The sequence below is a fragment of the Spinacia oleracea genome, chromosome 6 (assembly GCF_020520425.1).
Source record: "Spinacia oleracea cultivar Varoflay chromosome 6, BTI_SOV_V1, whole genome shotgun sequence".
NCBI lineage: Eukaryota > Viridiplantae > Streptophyta > Magnoliopsida > Caryophyllales > Amaranthaceae > Spinacia > Spinacia oleracea.
Genome location: NC_079492.1, coordinates 86,983,565 through 87,001,537, shown reverse-complemented (window position 1 = coordinate 87,001,537; position 17,973 = coordinate 86,983,565). Strand labels below are relative to the sequence as shown.

General features: G+C 36.0%; 2 protein-coding genes across 7 annotated transcripts; one reads left to right on the top strand and one right to left on the bottom strand.

Moving 5' to 3' along the window:
* Window positions 1-239: 239 nt before the first annotated feature.
* Window positions 240-3,463, top strand: LOC110802714 (uncharacterized). Its single transcript, XM_022008170.2, has 3 exons — window positions 240-693; window positions 1,892-2,056; window positions 3,110-3,463. Exons 1-3 carry the CDS (start codon window positions 397-399, stop codon window positions 3,233-3,235), a joined length of 588 nt encoding a protein of 195 aa, XP_021863862.1. The 5' UTR covers window positions 240-396; the 3' UTR covers window positions 3,236-3,463.
* Window positions 3,464-4,416: 953 nt separating this feature from the next.
* Window positions 4,417-12,392, bottom strand: LOC110802707 (potassium transporter 10). 6 transcript variants are annotated; one of them, XM_056833758.1, is made up of 9 exons: window positions 12,116-12,388; window positions 11,284-11,563; window positions 10,887-11,112; window positions 9,699-9,944; window positions 7,584-7,634; window positions 7,206-7,466; window positions 6,898-7,065; window positions 5,643-5,897; window positions 4,417-5,509 (listed from the first exon to the last, which is right to left on the bottom strand). In XM_056833758.1, the coding sequence occupies exons 2-9, from the start codon at window positions 11,398-11,400 to the stop codon at window positions 4,461-4,463; spliced, it is 2,373 nt and encodes a 790-aa protein (XP_056689736.1). In that variant the 5' UTR covers window positions 11,401-11,563; window positions 12,116-12,388; the 3' UTR covers window positions 4,417-4,460. The 6 variants fall into 6 exon arrangements, with proteins under 6 accessions (XP_056689736.1, XP_021863853.1, XP_056689734.1 ...); XM_022008161.2 differs by lacking the exon at window positions 12,116-12,388 and adding an exon at window positions 11,826-12,001; XM_056833756.1 differs by having other exon boundaries at window positions 7,206-7,634; window positions 12,371-12,392.
* Window positions 12,393-17,973: the final 5,581 nt, after the last annotated feature.

Here is a 17,973-nt window from a genome sequence, read left to right as displayed (position 1 = left end):
ATTAACAAGTTTGATGGAGAGATTAAGAGTAATGTGGGTGTAAAATGGGGGAGAGAGAAAGCTAACATAATGAAGGGTATTTTAGTAACTACATAGGGCGGGTGAGTAATAATGGGGCGGGGTTTAGCGCTCCACAAGTTTTTTGTCATTTGTCATTTGTCATTTGTCATTTAACTTGCAAGTATTTGTTTTATTATGCTATTTTACTGGTTGAACTAGAATATCTGACACTTGGGTTTGGGTACAGACATACAGTACTACAGTTCGAACGTTGTATTCAACTCACTTACTCAACTCCGCAGTCTATATTGAGAGTAGACTACTGCATCCCCCTAAAACACGCTTCTGGAGACGGCGGCGGCGAAACCTTCTCTGACCCCGTATACGGCGTTTTCAATGGAGGATGACATAGAGACGGTCCTATGGAGTTCGGACGAAATATCCAAACGCGTCATCGAACTCGCCGATCAGCTGAACCACGACCTATCTGCCTCTTCCACCCAATTGCCGGTGTTCGTCGGCGTTGCCACCGGCGCTTTTGTCTTTTTAGCTGATTTAGTCCGCCGTATATCCCTCCCAGTTTCTGTGGATTTTGTTCGTGTTAGCTCCTATGGCTTCGGAACTCTCTCTAATGGCTCCCCTTCTATCTCTTCCGACTTGAAACTCGATGTCATCGACAAACATGTTGTTTTGGTACGACTCTCTCTCTCCCTCCCTCTTTTCAATTCAAGCATATTTTATTATCCGATACGAACACGAATTTGACACGATACCACCCACTTGCCCGCTTTAGTATTGTATTCGGTAGTTAGGTGAATTGTTTTTAGTGTACCTTCAAACTAAAAGATAAATTGACAAACATTTATGTTTTATGTGAAACTAATTTGTTGATTCCATTGATGGGATAGAATTTCATACAACGCTTTGACACTTTCCTGGCAAAAGAATTAAAGAAATAGAGGAGTGGATTGGTGATTTTGATTTGGTTGATTATGCTGCTAGTTTAATAAACTTATGTTTGTAAATTCTGTTCTGTTATTTCTGTTCCTCAATCGAAGTAATGCCGAAATTTTAATTCAACTAGGCATTATTAAACATATGGGTAATGGGGGCTGAAAGTCTGAAGCTGTTAAGATAATTTTGTGATGGATTTGCCATTTCTTTTAACCTATTATCAATTCGTAAGACTCGACTAGTGATATGCTTGCAAAGTCTTCATATGCTCTTAATCAGCTAATAGTTGTATAATTTTGAAATACTTGGTGTATTTTATGACGTAAAACATATGGTTTTGAGTTCTGATTAGAAGTGCTCTGGTCAAATTCTATTTATGTTGTTGACTGTTGAAACTTTTTGGTAATGGGGTCGGGGGTATATGTTTGATGATCTGTAGCAGTCAGTTTTCCCTCTAAGAGCATTGGCATTAGTCAATAGGAGATTAGGAGGTTAACATTTGATGATCTGTACTCTGTAGCGGTCAGTTTTCCCGTCTAACAGATTTATGCACCTTCATTTTTCCCTATGCTCGATACTTTTGATTGATAGAAGGGTGATTGAGTTGATATTGCTATCGATATCTTATATTTCACCTTTTCTGCAAAATACTTTGTTGTTGATCTAGTCTGTTCAACCTAATGTATTAGAATTTGTAGAGACATCTCCCTAACTCAATAGGAATTAGGTATACCTTGTCAAAATTTCATGAATCCGAATCGGAACATGTTGCAACAAGTTTCTGAAAATGGTTCCCATCATTCTATAGATTAAAAAAAAAAAGTGTCTATATATTTAAAAAGTCAAAAGCCGAAGAGAAAGGAATAATTGACTATGAACAATATCCACTAGGATATGATAATTGCTTATGTGCTTGTCATTCTTCCATTGTATTCAGGTTGAGGACATTGTTGATACAGGGAACACCTTATCGAAGCTCATTGAATATTTGAAATCAAAGGGAGCATCTTCTGTATCAGTGTGTACCTTCCTTGATAAGCCATCAAGGAGAAAGGTTTCCATAGAGCTGGTGGGCAAAGGAAAGTTCTATGGTGGATTTGAGGTAATGTGGCATTGTTCTCTGTCTGCCTTTTCTAGGTGTCTCTGAATGATTGCTGGTGATAGGCCAACTTAAACTATTTTTAAGGCAATTTCAAACTGTGATTAATATAATATGGCATAAAATCTGAACCTACATCAAAATTTTAGAAGCCCTAGGCTACAACAAAAATTTTATTCTCTCTCATCAGCGTAATGTGTGTTGAGATCATCCACAGTTGAAGGATTGTATCCTTGTACCTGGTTGTGGAGATTCTGGATTTGATGCAGTTGGCAACCTGTTTTAGTTCCAGTGTGCCTTATAAAGTAATAATGCATTGTCCAAAGATTGGTATTGTGAATTTATGATAAGGAAATGCTAAACCACCATTTTGTTTATCTATATGGGATTCTGAAACCTAAGGTCCTTCAATTTCTTGATCAGAGGAAGTAGATTCATTGTGTGATTGGGGTTTCATTAAACTCAGTTTTAATAGTTTGACTTGGTCAGATAAGCTCTTGTATTTTTTACTAAGAAAGTTAAGTGAGTGAACCTTGTTTAGTTCCTTCATTTTTAAACTTGTAAGATCTGTTCCAGAGATTTGAGTCATCACTTCTTTTGGTGTTTGCCTCAGTTGTCTGAGGTGAATTTCTGTGTCGATCACTTTTGAAATATTCTTGTTTTGTGGTTATAATTCTAAACTGAAATGAAATGGTTAGTCTGAAATGAAATGAAATGGTCACGTAATTGTTGCAACAGTGCAAACAGGTCATGTGTTTTGAGAAGACCCTTGATAAGTTATAACTTATAACCATGCGGGCTGTCAATAACACTACCAGTGAATTAGTTCTTAAATGGATAGAAGTTTTGCTCTTTAGTGATGCTGAGTTCTGTTAAGTGTTTGTCATAGTGTTCCTTGAATTCAATGGACTAGTTTGATTCACCCAAAACTATACTTTGTATGTTTAAATTTGCTGACTGCGGGTTTGGAGTTTTCATCATATGATTATAATTAAGTTTGTGTCAGCTTAGAATCTAAAGGTGATGATGTATGTCTAACAGTTATAGTTTTGGCAGTGTCCAGATAAATTTGTAGTAGGTTATGGAATGGACTTTGCTGAAGTCTATAGAAACCTCCCATATGTGGGAATTCTGAAGCCAAGATGCTACCAAGGAATCAAAGAGGAACGTCCAAAGAACTGAGGTTAGAAAGTTGTGATGCAGAGACAATATGTGTGCAAGTGTAACCATGACATGGTCCGAGTTGGATGTTTTGAATTTCGGCATGTCTTTATTCTCTTGCTGTAAATTGTAAATGTCTTTCTACTAGAATAGTAGTGCCTCTCTTCCTATACTTAACTTGGTGTTCAACAATATGGTCCATTAATTAATGTCTAAATGAGAAATTATACGTTTTGTGTGATTAGCCCACCTTCTGCGTCGTGAGCTGGGTTGTTCGAATGTAATATTATTATTTAAACTTTTACGATATCACGGCAATAGATAATATAGTTTTCTTAGGAAATTCTTGTAAGAGTATCATCAAAGATTGCTTGGATTTGAATTATCAAACTTGTTTTTGGATTCAATAGAAGCCTAAAGAGATGAATAGGATTCCAAATAACGAGAGATGTAAAAAACTAAAACCTAAAAAGGTGGTGGCATGGGCACCTCAAGATGTGGCGTTGTGGTAAGTAACTTATACAAGCTATATTTAGAGCTGGCAATGGGTTGGGTTGGGTCGAAATCAGGTCGACCCATTTATAAACAGGTTGAGATTTTCCCAACCCAACCCGACCTGTTTAATTAAACGGGTTGAGATTTTCAACCCAACCCAACCCAACTATAAACGGGTTGACCTGAAGTTGACCCGTTTAATTTTTTTTTCCCACTTTTAATTGTAAATTGATTTGACTATAGAATTGCGAGGTGATTTTGTTATGGCATATCTCATTGCAAAAAGTAATTTTTCAATATGTATTTGACATGAATCAAAACGTCAAATAATTATTCAATGTTGAAGGGAAAATGAGAAATAAAATCTTTCAAATCACATTATACATATATATATTACATACTTGCTTGCACTTAAACGGGTTAGACGGGTTGTTTTCGGGTTGAAATTTTCAACCTGACCCAACCCATTTAATTAAACGGGTTGGGTTGGGTTGACCCATTTAATTAAACGGGTTGAAAATCTTGACCCAACCCTTTATTATTGGGTTGGGTTCGGGTTGGGTTGGTGGGTTGGGTCAATTTTTGCCAGTTCTAGCTATATTCTACATATGATGAGGTACAACTTAAAAGGCGGAGTAGCAGAGATAATTAGCTATTTGCATAAAAAGTAGTCTTAGGCCATACCTATTACCTAGGGGTGTACCGTGTACAATAGAATTTGCATCTTGATTATTGATGAAATAATAATGGGTTATACATAAAATACCTGTCCAACGTTTAATAAACTCTCATGCGGGACATTAAAGATGACGCTATGCTCCCTACAAATCTTCCTAAGAAACGCATAAATATAATCAACAGCAATCCTTTTATACAACCTTGAATCTTTTCTTGCTTTGACGACAGTGTTGCCCAATATATGCACAACCCCAGAATCTCTACAACTATTCAAGAAATCCAATTCATCAACCTCGTTTTGGCTGCTTGCCTGCCCAGATGACCTAGGCCTAAAATGTACTTGTCGCAACGGAGAATTTGCAGGCACAATGGAATCCCCTGACTCAATTGTGTGCTCAAACTCAGACATTATTGTACTTCCATTATCCAAAAAGCAGTCTCTTGACTCAGCTGTTTGCTGACCATATATACTACTACTGTATTCTTCAGAATCAGTACATCCTTCCATCATAGACTCTAGTCGAACAAACATGAAAAGATTATGAAACAGTTTCTTCTCAAAATCATCATCTTTCTTGTGGAGGTCCTTGTAACCATACCTCGCTACACAACGGAACATATGGAAGTTCTTCGGTCCAATTCTCTTCACCAGAAATCTTTCATCTTCAGGTACTGTATATACTGGTAGGTATTTTACACATACAAAAACAACCACTGAATGAATGGCTGGTAAGTTTGTGATGAAGTGAGAGAAAATGCTTGGGACACCACTCGCTAGCTCCGTGTACACAAGTCCAATTCCTGGTACCCTTACCAACCCTAAGCTTGGTCCCAGCCCCAGAATCCAGGCCATTGAGACCTTACTATGCATTTCAAACTCATAGCGTTTCACAGTTCCATAGTGCCAAACCACCATCACAATTAGAAAGGCAGCTGCGATGACAAGTGGGACCCACCCACCTTGATCAATTTTGAACAGAACAGCTGAAAAATAGGTTAACTCCACCAGTAATGACAAACCAGTGAAGATCAACACAAGTATCCAATGCCACCGCCAAACCAACAACATGATTAGAATCATCAGGAATGTGGTGGCTAACATGACTATCACTACTGCTGTACCTGTTAAGAAGATGCCCCAACTTCAATTACTACTTCAAAAGGTAACTTCAAAAGGAAGCTAATGCAAAAGGATGTGCTTGGTAACTTCATAACAAATACACGGCTTGTGCAAAACTAAAAGAATCTAACTCACCATAAGCATTTCCAATCTGATTTTGGTTCCTAAATCCAGCAGTTACAGCTATGCATAGGACCATAAGTATCCAATTTATATCTGGAATGTATACTTGCCCAAGAAATTTCTTCGAAGTGTGTACTACTTTCACTCTTGGAAAGCAGCCTAAAGCAAGAGCCTGCTTTATAATTGAAAACGTTGCAGTTATGGTCGCCTGACTTGCAACAATCGCGGCCAAAGTTGCTATGATGAATACAGGCCAGTAGATACTATCTGCAAATTAAATATTTATAAATCTTGACAGTCATAAGAAATTATATACTGTACAATTTGTTTCATGAAATAAACTTAATCTCCCATAGAATCTCATTTAGAATAAGAACGGATTAGTTTCTTTTCCAGTAAGGAACAAAAAGGATAGTCTACTGACAACAATCATGTATTGTCTGAACCCATGGAAGATTGGAAATCAAGCAAAAGCATCAGCCACCAAGAAAGACTATAATGTTCTTTAAGCTACAACCTAATTCTTCAGAGTGCGTAAGCTTTTTGGTTAATCAGAAGTAGAATCGTTGTCACACTCATAGTTATTATTAGCATATTAGATTCATAAGAATCTTATTTGTAGCTGACACTGCAGTTTAATGCACCTCATTGTCACACTCATAGCTGTTATTACTTATTAGTATATGTCACACTCCTATTACAAGAAACAATTAAAAATTAAAATTAATTGTCCTCTTCATAAGTAAGCAAGGTTAATTTATTGCCTCGATGTTTTCTTCTTTTTAAAGAGCACTATCAGCTAATTTAGTAAGAAACTAAGAACTGTGCTGGATTTACATGCAAATGTCCCTTGTGAATATCTAAAGGTCATACATATTGGACAGAAAAAACATTTGCTTTCAATATCACTCCAGCTCACATCTCTAGATGTTCTTATTGACGATGAAACGAATGGACACACACAAGTTGTTCTTTAATGTTAATGTATCACCTTAAACATTCACAGGACGTTGCATACTAAGTTTATGACATCCATTAGCTTCTTAAACTTGTACCAAGTAAACCATAAATGTAAGTGCAGTTGAAATAACAACCTGGTCCTTCCAATAACTAATTATCTCGAGGCCTACCGTCAGCTTTACAAAGTTTTAGAACTGCCCCCTATTTCAATTCCCTACTTCCTGTCGTTTTTTTTTCTTAATAATCTGATACTTTTATGCATCCATGTCAATGCACAGAAAATAAGAGAGGTTGAGATAAGAGAGACCTGGTATTGAATGATAGAATGCATCTTCCACATGGTCTTGATGATTTACTAGATAAGCAGCTTGTCCAGAATATGCTAGAAGAAGGCAGGGGAACACAATTACTGTGAATGCTATTTGCACAGCCAATACCGGAAAGTGAGCCAAGTCAGCAAACAGTGCTTCAGTCCCTGTAAAATTTTACCATCTAGAAGTGAATAAAAAAATTATTGGTAAAAACCTTTGCTACCTACTTAAGAACACGAAAAGACATGGCTACAACTCTTTGTATGAGGTGATTCACAAAACAAGATTATCATTAGTTTCTTACCAGTTATACTAAGCATGATTCCCCCTAAGGAGGTCCATCCATCTTTCCCTCCTCCTTTGAGATAGCGATATAGATAAACCGGTGAAAAAGCTTTCAGTACACTGCTGTCATATTTCCAGATGTTGAATGCACCAATACCTCCAATCATCAGAAACCAAAGCAGCACAATTGGCGCAAAGAGCCACCCAACTTTATCGGTACCATAATGTTGCAAGCTGAACAAACCCACCAGTATCACAACAGCAACAAGCACAACCACATCTGCATACGAAGAAAAATATGTAAAGAAGCTGGCAAGAACAGCAGCGCAACGCTTTACAAGAAAGATCACTTTAACAGAGAGAACAATACAAAGCAAAGAGAGAAAGAGGAGACTACCATTACTCAAATTAGGGTGGTCTACCTTGATCCCACCAGAAGCTGAAAGAACTGCAAAAAGAAGTTAGTTATGTTGATATGTACTGGTGGAGGAACTTCAAGAAGCTAAGAAATTCTTAGACGCCACTGAAAAGCAGAAAGGAGGAATTACGAATTTATTAAGATATACTTCCTCCGTTTTCTTTTACTTGCAACACACCTCTTTGACACACAATTTAAGAAAGAGATTACAGAAGGTAAACGGACAAATTGATCAATATTTTACCACCGATTAGAGAAAGGGTCAGGTCATTACGGTTTAATTTATTTTAATCAATTTGGCCGCTTACTTTCTCTAATCACTTGCTTAAATAACAACCAGGCGTGGTGGCAAGTATTTAAAAAAAACAGAGGAAATATATACGAAGTAGAACAATTTGAAAACATAAACTTCTAAGCGCATTAAAGGGACAACACCAATCACTAATTTCAGGAGAAGAAAACATGTTATAACGGATGCAACGAAAGATGTTCACCTACAATGTGTTAGCTACGTCCACAGGCAGAGGGGAATAAAGTTTTATTGATCTTGAGGAGTACAGATTACAGAATACGACTGGGTTATGACCTAGAGAGTTTATATAGTACTCTCTAGACAGATGCGGAAAATCCCAAAAAATAGGCCCAAAACAGATAACTCTAGTCCAGAATAACAGATACCGTAAAGTTCTCGTGCTGGGGCGTTGCAGTAAGGGGCTTGACCGATTCAAGACATTATTCTAACAAAACAAATAAAGTATGTGATTGCTACAAAACAAAATTCTTCGGAAGTATATGATTTCCCTTCGGAAGACAGAGCAGTTGTTCATGGATGTCCCTAGTCTCAGGCTTTCAGCTAGGCATCTCCCAAAAAAGGGCTTAGATGGGAGGGAGGATTCAGATGAACTTATTTCCTTCATTAATTCCTCAGGCCCCAAGCAAATATCTCGCTTTTGCATGGCATGGATATAGAAGCCAAGAAAGGCTAGAAAGGGAATGGAAGCCTTGAGATGTGGTGGCCAATACAGAGTACCAAGAGAAAAATGTTGCCATAGGTGGCAAGCAGCAAGTGCTTTCGGGATATCCTTAAACAGAAACAAGTTAGATGCTCAGAGCCTTATCTCAACAAAATTAATTAGGCTTTAATACATGGATCTTAGAAGAATTTGATGTCAAAGGTGGTTCACACATCGATGATGGATTGCATTGCAATCATGGAACAAATTTGCAATGGCGGTAAAACTCGGGTTACAACTTATGGTCTCGAGCTCATAGGTATTACTCGCCATTGCAGATTGTAGTCAAACATAAGCAAGCTCTAAGCTTGACATATATTGGACAACATGTCACTTATCCTCAGAAATGTAGTATCCTGATTGCCATATAAAAGCATAAAGACAACGTTATTCTACTCATTGATGAGATAAATGCCAAAAAAATTTGGTTACTAAAAGTTAACCCATACCTATCGTGAAATAATCCTGTTTGGTATCAAATTATGATAAGATGTTTAACGCTCTCAATATCGTGAAATAATCCTGTTTGGTATCAAATTATGATAAGATGTTTAACGCTCTCAAGCTTCCTTGAACCAAACCTCCAGGCATCTAGCTGGGGTACCAAAGAGACACATGGTATAAGTACTTGACATTCCACTACTGTAGATAAGCATGATCTAATTCCTTTTCATCCTCAGTATGGTATACAGGAGACTGTCTGCTAACTACATGTCTACATAAACTTGCTCCACCTAAATTAGCAGAAAGTTAAGGCTTTCTTATAGTTCTGCTCTTTTAGCCTTTCAGCTATTCTCAGGCAATTTTTTTATTATTTTTTTGATAATGCTAATCTCAGGCAATTAAAATAAGAAGAATATGCATGCAGTCATGCAGACCCCGTGATTTCTAAGAGAGTTAAAATTCTACTATGACTATATCATTCACTGCATACAAATTACTCTATATGCACACAAGCACATCCATGCAGCTATTATTTGCAGATGTTAAGAGGAAATCAATAAACGTTCTTACGCTGAACACTGCCTTAACAAGTAATAGAAGCCATAGTGTGATGGTGTGTTTGGAGTTTGGCATATACCTGATATTGCTGGAGTGAGAATTCCATCTCCAATTACCATGCAAGTGCCAACAAGAACAAGGAGAAGAAGGGAATTCTTTCTGGATGAATGATTCTCTAGCCATTGCCTAGTTTTTGAGGCAAATGATTTGTCTTGGAGTTTAAAACGACTATATGTTGTCAAATCCTCATCTGTTCTATGCCGGTTTGGGATAGTATTTACATTTGCATGTCTACATAGCAACGAATAAAGAGCAAATGTACCTCCTGCACCAGTAAAGAATAAAACAAAATCAGTCTTCACATAAAACAGGGAATAGGTTTTAAATTATGAAGAGATTAGTCCCTCGACACTATTATTGCTCTATCAAAACCTTATAGAGTTAGAGTATATCTCTGAAATGCAGAGCAGTGGATTCCCAGTGCTCAAGAAAGCATTTATAAAATAAAGTACTTAGATGAAAACATGACAACAGCATTCAACATGGTAACTCATTATTATTTCCAGTTGCACTTGTCTCAACTGTAAAAATCGTAAGTATCAGGTTTTCATTGTCTTTGCTAGGCATCTTAATTTTCGTTCAGAGCAAAATTATCCCACCAGTACAAACTGTTGGTTTTCTCTTGTATCATACATATCATAACTATCAATGTAAGTGTATTTTAAGTTGACTAAGATTTAGAAAACATACTGATAACTATATTCAATTAAATAGTAAATAACAGAATAAGAGAGTGACATATACAGAAAGGTCCTAGACAAATTGGTGAATGGAGCCACACTGCAATATGATGGTTATGAAACCAGAAAATTGCATTTGGCTGAGTGGGCAATCATTATGTAATATTATCAGTGTAGCACTACATATTTAATATATAGTCACAAAAAGTCACAAAACTACAGTCAAAGTAGAAAACGTAAAGAACCAAACACCTTCCTCAACATGACAGCGCAGAATTAGAGGAAAAGGTGTGGAATGTTGGTTTGATAAAATGCAGTGCAAGTAAGAACTAAGAGAGGAAGTGCATCATATTGTGCAAAGCTTGTCTATAAGTGAAGCATTACCATATAAGAAGGAAACCGAAGCAGCTTAAATAAAGTGTGAGATCCCAACAGTGGGGACACTGAGCAAGAGTGAGGGGGTATATAACATGAATCAATTAAATAAAAACCAAAGAAAACCTTGTGCCCAAAGGTTTGATCAGTACCTTGGCCATTATCATTTGCTCTGCATACAATGAAAACATACTTCAACAATGGGACAAGAGTGAGGGAGTATATGATCAATGAAAGTGCTCCAATCACGTCGTCTGGGTCTTTCACTCCATGAGGAAATGTATTGAAGAAAACATAGAGCGGAGATGTGCCCAAGTCCCCATACACTACCCCAAGACTTTGAAACGCCAACCGTAGAAGCAATAATGTTGAATATTTCTGCAGAAATCAGCAACATTCATAAGGTCTTGAACAGTTAGAACTTAGAAGACCCTATCATATATATTCATATCTAAAGAAATCAACAGGACAGGCAGATTATATATTAATATAGTCTAGGTAAAATGCAAGTGCTGCAAGTACTGCAACTAAAACATTTTATTATCATACCTTCTCTCGGTACGCATTCTTAAGTTTTCCAGCCTCCTCATCCATGGGCTGATCCAGCTTCTGATCCAAATCCCACATACTACCTCTACCCTCAGTTCCTTCGTTAACCGAATCCATTGATTATAGTACGTTGCTACCTAACAGTCCCAATAACCCTTCTTCAATGTAACTTAAATCCCAAAATTCCAAGCATAAATTAAACCCACAGACAATGGATAACAAGCAACTCTATTGATAGTGATACTTCAATGCAAACTTCCACACATATGCTTCTCCAATTCTGTAACATTCAAATGAATTCCAATCAACCAACACAACTTTTCATCTGAAATCCAACTCAAATAACTAAAAAGACATATACAAGTATCATTACTTCATTAATCATAACTCATAACTACAAATGCATAAATTCAGTTAAAAATGCTAAAATTACCACATTAAAACACTAAGATCGACCTATTATATCAAATAAACAAAACTCAATTATAGTTCAGATTCAAAGTAACAGAATTATATACCAATATAACCCAAGTTTTACTCACATGAATTATTGCATGACTTCAGTATCAAATTCCTAAAAAGGGGTTGGAAACCAAAAAAAGTTCCAGAACCCAAATTTTCCAATTGCTATAATGCAATTAGAAGAAATAAAAAACAATACTTTCATATCCAACACAGCTGGAATTAATATAGATCACAAATGAATTTCCTTTTCTTCTTTCTTTTTGTTTTTTCTCTTATTTGGGTAATAATAATTCTCAACCACAAAATTCAAAACAACAATTAAATATATAAAAACCCAGTTTTTTTTTTCCCATTTTTTTCCACATACCCATCAATTTAGGCGGCTGAAGGACCGTCTTAGAAGCTGCAAAATCGTAACTCTTCTAATTAAATTTGAGCATAATTTATGAAATTTTACCAAAGAAAGATTATTTGAGAACTTGGGGAATTCAAATAGTTGAGATTTGAGCGAAAAATAGATAACAGGTCTAATTTGACAACCAATTTTGTACAGTACTGTTGTATTTTTAACTACAGGACAGAGCTAAGCTCTGAGATACCGCCAGCAGACAACTACTGATACCTTTTAAGAGAGAGAAAATGAAACTGGTGTTTATATTTAGCCGATTTAATTAAACACAAATCTCGTTTGGACCCGAGCTTATTTTAACAAGCTACCGCCCGGTATGTTACACGGACTTTGCACGTACCCGTGTCGGATACTGATACTCTCTCCGTATTTATTTAAGGGATACACTTGGACGGACACGGATATTTTTGAAGAAAAATTGAATGAAATAAAGTAATAAAATAAATGGGGTTGGGTAGATATTTTAATAAGTAAAACAAGTGGGGACCATATCATTTTAGAGGGGTGAGGGGGTGGATTGTAGTTCTGAAATCATTTGTTTAATAGGGTGGTGGGACCTAGGATATATTAGATGGTGGTGTTGATAAGTTACTAAAAATAGAAAGTGTATCTCTTAAATAAATACGGGGGAAGTATACATTTAAATATATGACTCGGTTGTTTTGTTTTTTCAAAAATGAATAACGATTTTGAAGAGCGATTATCTTCAATATTGCTTGAAGATAGTAAATTCCCAAAATACGCTACATTATCACTAGTTTCTCACCTTAGTGTCCACATCAGCATTAAAACCGGTCTATTTTTTTAATCAATCAGCGCAAAATCGCCAACTGAAATAGCTATTGAAACAAGTAAACCACTATTTTAATTAGCGGTTTTGCTTTTAAATGAACCGACATTTAAGTAGGTGGTTCACTTCCTGTGCTTTTAAACAAGTCTTCTTCTTCTTCAACTTCCTCTGCTTTCACCTTACAGCTTTCTCTCTCCTCTAATCTCTTCACCTTCAATTGCAACGACCCGTTCTCAGGCATTGAGGGTCGTTGATCAGGCATAATTGACACACACGTCATTGTAATTTGCAAGAGTTGTACCATTTCCTCCTCAATGTTATGATATCTCATAAGCTCAACATCAAAAACCTCAACGGTCCATTCTTCACGGACAACTGACCCCACCTAGGAAGATCGATCCCATCGTCTCCTAATGAGGCTTGGTTCGGGGATTTTCCTGTAAGGAGCTCTAAAAGAAGGACGACATCAAAGTTGTACACGTCGGACTTGAATGTTGGTTTTCGGGTTTCTACAACTTCTGGGGCTCGGTATCCAACAATGCGGTGGTTGGAGGAGGAAGAATTGGTGGAGAAGATAGAGGATAGGGCGAAATCAGATACAGCAGGGTCATGGTTGGAGTGTGAAAGGACATTGGATGATTTAATGTTGCCATGGACGAGGTTGTTTGATACATGAAGGTAAGTTAGGCCTCGAGCAATGCCAAGTGCTATCTACATTCGGTTGTTTTCTTCGTCGTCATCGTTTCGGTTGTTCTTGTTGATACGTTTCTGGAATTCTTTAGCAATGGAGTCCCATCCATTGATTCCATGGCGGTAGACGGCACACGGTAACAATAACTCCTCTCATGGTTTAGTTTCAGGATGAACCGCCAACTCAAATGGCTATTTGGTCCACTTAACCGCCAATTCAAATAGCGGTTAGCCTAAAACCAAACCGCCATTTGAGTTGGCGGTTCAACCTTGAACCGAAAAAAATACTTTTCTCTTTGTCTTGCTGTCGTGGACGGTAGGGTGGGAAATAGGTGATAATGTAGCGTATTTTGGGAATTTACGGATCTTCAAGCAATATTGAATGAAATGGCTCTAAACTAAAGTGTCTAAATGTCCTACCATGTCTGAGTGTTCGAGTACTCTTTCTATTTTTATTTAATTGCAATAATTGCATGGAGTCAAGTGCACATAGTTTTAGGTAACTCATGCAAGAATAATATTAAACGGTGCAAGTGATAATTTTATGTTGTAAAAGTGCAAGTGGGGTGAATAAAAAATTGAAAAAATAAGGAGCAGGGAACTTTTTGAGGGTGTGAGCCTGTGAGCGTGAGGGTATCAATGTATCATATCTATAGTCTATAAAAAGGAAAACTATAAATGATTAGATGACACATGTGGTTCCCTTATTCTCTCCATTCAATTTTTTTTCCAGTATTTTGCAGTTTTCACAATCAATATTAATTCACCATCTAATTTATACGAAATATATTTTTTCAAATTTCAACTCTATATAAATCATATAGTCCACTAAAATCACAAGAAAAAAGACGGCTGAAAACCATTATACTTGTTCATTAAACGAGCTCAAAAGCTAGTTTTATTATTACAAGGGGGCCATATATTGAGTGAAAATATAAATTAAGAAACAAGAAGCGGGACCAAAAGTTGGGAGAAAAACTCTAAAAAAATGAAAAAAAAATCTTCCAAAATAGGAAGGAACGCAATTAAATAAAAACGAATGGACTATAGTGAAAAGAGTTGGTGTTAAGTATGCGGCAAAGGTATTTGAGGTAAAATAAATTAAGATCAGTTGAGACTCCAAGTAACATCAGAGTACCTGGTACTAGTGTATCAGTTACAATTTTTTTTTATTGTTGGCGTCATTTTAATAATGATCACTTTAGCACATAAAAAGGCCAGTTTGACATCTTAAATTCTTATTATAAAGTGGTGTATGATAAATATTGTACACCTTAGTAAAATTTAACTCAAAATACTTAAAAGTTACCCTAATGTATGTAACTTTAGTGAAATTTTCATTTCCATTAAAATTATTCATTCAAAAACACTAATAACGTATAAAGTTGATCATTTTTAACCCTTTAAAATGTTTCCATTAACCTTTTTTTTTAGAGGGGAATCAATTTTTTTATAATATAAAAGTTAATCAAAACATATTAAAAGTTGCAAAAGATGGATGCAAATTATAAAAAATTGGATAAAAGTTACCCTAGTGTATAATGTACAATAAATTTATTTTACACCATGTATTTGCAAGATTTTTTGGGTTAACAATAAAGCAGCTACATGTGTTCCAACAAATTCCCCCTTCCCTTGCTCGTAATCAAGATCAAAGGAACAAGGATCCTCAAGCACCTATGCGGTTCTACCTAGTCCAATTGGGGATCGAGAATAAAAAATATTTTCACTATTGCAGGTTGATGGCTCTTGGGAGAGGAAAACAAGGAGAGCAGGGTGGGGATGGGCTTTCAAGCAGGAAGACAACAACCACTATCAGGATGGAGGTGGGGGAAATGGTCGAACAACATCGACTCTACAAGCGAAAACTCGAGCTTGCCTTTATGGCCTTAATGGGCCAAAGATCATGATATTCAGGATGTCATGGTGTTCACTGATTCAATGGGCTTGGTGACAACGCTGAAGCAGAGGTCAAGACAAGATGTTCACATCATTTGAGAAGCACAAGAAATTAAGACCATGGCAACAGCTTTAGCGTTTTTACGATCATAAAGACGGACATGATCAAGGTAGACAAAACTCATGTAATTGCCAACAAATGCAGAAAGGAAGGATTATCGTTTCTCAATAGTTTTTAACTAGTTTCTTTTGCCGGTGTCTAAAAAAATAATAAGCTTATTGTAAGATTCATGTAAGTTCGGTTAATAATTTATTAGGATGTACTCCGTACAATTATTAATTATGAACTTCTGATACTATACGCAGGTAAATCAATATTTTTAGTACAACATGTAGAATTATGGGGAAGTCATATTTGTAGGTAAGAAATCAATTTTTAAGTAAGTAATGATTGAGATCTATGATACTCTAATTAAGTTTATGACTACTTATAATAATATAGTATAAATATGGTGGAACCCCCAACTGAAAGGAGTCACCAAACTCATCTATATTCTGTGGATCTTATGCCATTTATATTTATTTTTTACAAAACAAAATTATTATTATTTTATGACTTAGATTGAGGCCATGTGTGCCTGAATCGTGATTTAGCAAGAAATACTTCCCATTTATGACTTAGATTAGCAATTAGTAATACTTCCCATTTAGCAAGAAAAAATAAAGAAAGAATAATTGACGGCAAGATTTAATTATTGATGAATCTTTACTAAGGTCGGTCCTGACCTTTTTGTGGCCTATGGGCGAAAAAAAATTGAGGCACTATATATTTGAAGGTTTAGAATAAAAAATTGTTTGTAAATAGGGTATGTTTTTTATTTAAAAAGTGATATGATACTACTCTCAAACAACTTCTTTTTTTTCTCTTTTTCCCAATTTTAAACTCTATTAAAAATATACATAGTATAAGGTTTGAAAACATTCGAACTTGTATTATTGACATGAATTACAATTTATCAAACATTAATTATCACACTAACATCGGAAAAATAACAAGTATATAACAAGTTAACAACGAAACATCTACGGATCGCAAAGTACGCTGAATAAAAGAAAATTATTGAAAAAAGAATTGTGTTCGTATTGTACAAAAGTTTTAGCAAGTATATGCAAATTTGTGAGCTATACGTTAAATGAATTTGATTACATATACTATGACTGAAAATTCAATTCTTTTGCATAAATCCTAAAATTAGAATAGGAAGTGTAATTAAATAAATAAAAGGGAAAAAAAATATTAGGACTGTAAAAATTGGCATGAAAAATGATAAAAGGATGTGACTGGTAGTCGAACCCGCAACCCTGCGGTGTATTCCATACGCATTAACCAGTGAGCCACACATTGTAATTTGTTTTATCTTCATAAGAAAATTATGATTGTTAACTTGTAGGTTGCATGATTTCGGCCCTCTTCCCTTGGGCCCAGGGTGGTTGCCCCTTATGCCCTGCCCAAGGGCCGACCCTGATCTTTACGAAGGAAATTGGTCTAGCTTTTATTAGAAAATAATTCTAAAAATTTGCAAGAATGAACAAAAAGTACGAAATTGATTGGTGTATCAAAAAATATAATAGTAAATCTATAATTTTCGTTAGTTGTTAATCCTTAATCTTTAGCGGGAAAAAAAAATTTGACAAGAAAAACAAAAAGTATATACATCCGCGTGCGATGAGGAGGGATCAATGGTTGTCACTTCTGCTTTTACTTTTGGAAAGAAGACTCTCCAAGTTGGATTAGCTATGGCCGCTTTTAGTTAGTGTTCATTGCGAAGTGATTGCTCGCTATCTGGCATCAGATCAGAAAAAATAAGTTCAGATTAGATCAGGTCAGATCATATTAGATTTTTTTTCTTTGTATCGATCTGTGAAGAAAATGCCCAGATCATGACCAACTTAAAACCGATATATCCAAATCATGTCCAAATCAGAACGATTTGTCTAACCGATCTGTCCAAATAATTTCAAAATCAGAACCCATATATTCTGATCAAAACTGATATGTCTAGATTAGAACTGATCTGTCCAGATAATGTCCAGATCAGAACCTATATGTCCAAATCAAAATCAGTTTGTACAGATCAAGTCCAGCACAGAACTGATATGTCCTAATCATGTCCAGAACATAACGTATCTATCCGGATCATGTCCAACCCAGAACCGATCTTTCCATATCATGTACAACTCATAACCGATTTATCTAATACAACTCAGAACCAATCTATCTAGATCATGTCCAGATCATAACTGGTTTGTTTAGATCGTATCTAGATCAGAACTGATGTGTCCATATCATATCCAGATCAAAACAAATCTGTGCAGATCAACATCGGCCTAGATCAGAACTGACCTATCCAAATCAGTAACGACCTGTCCAAACTGT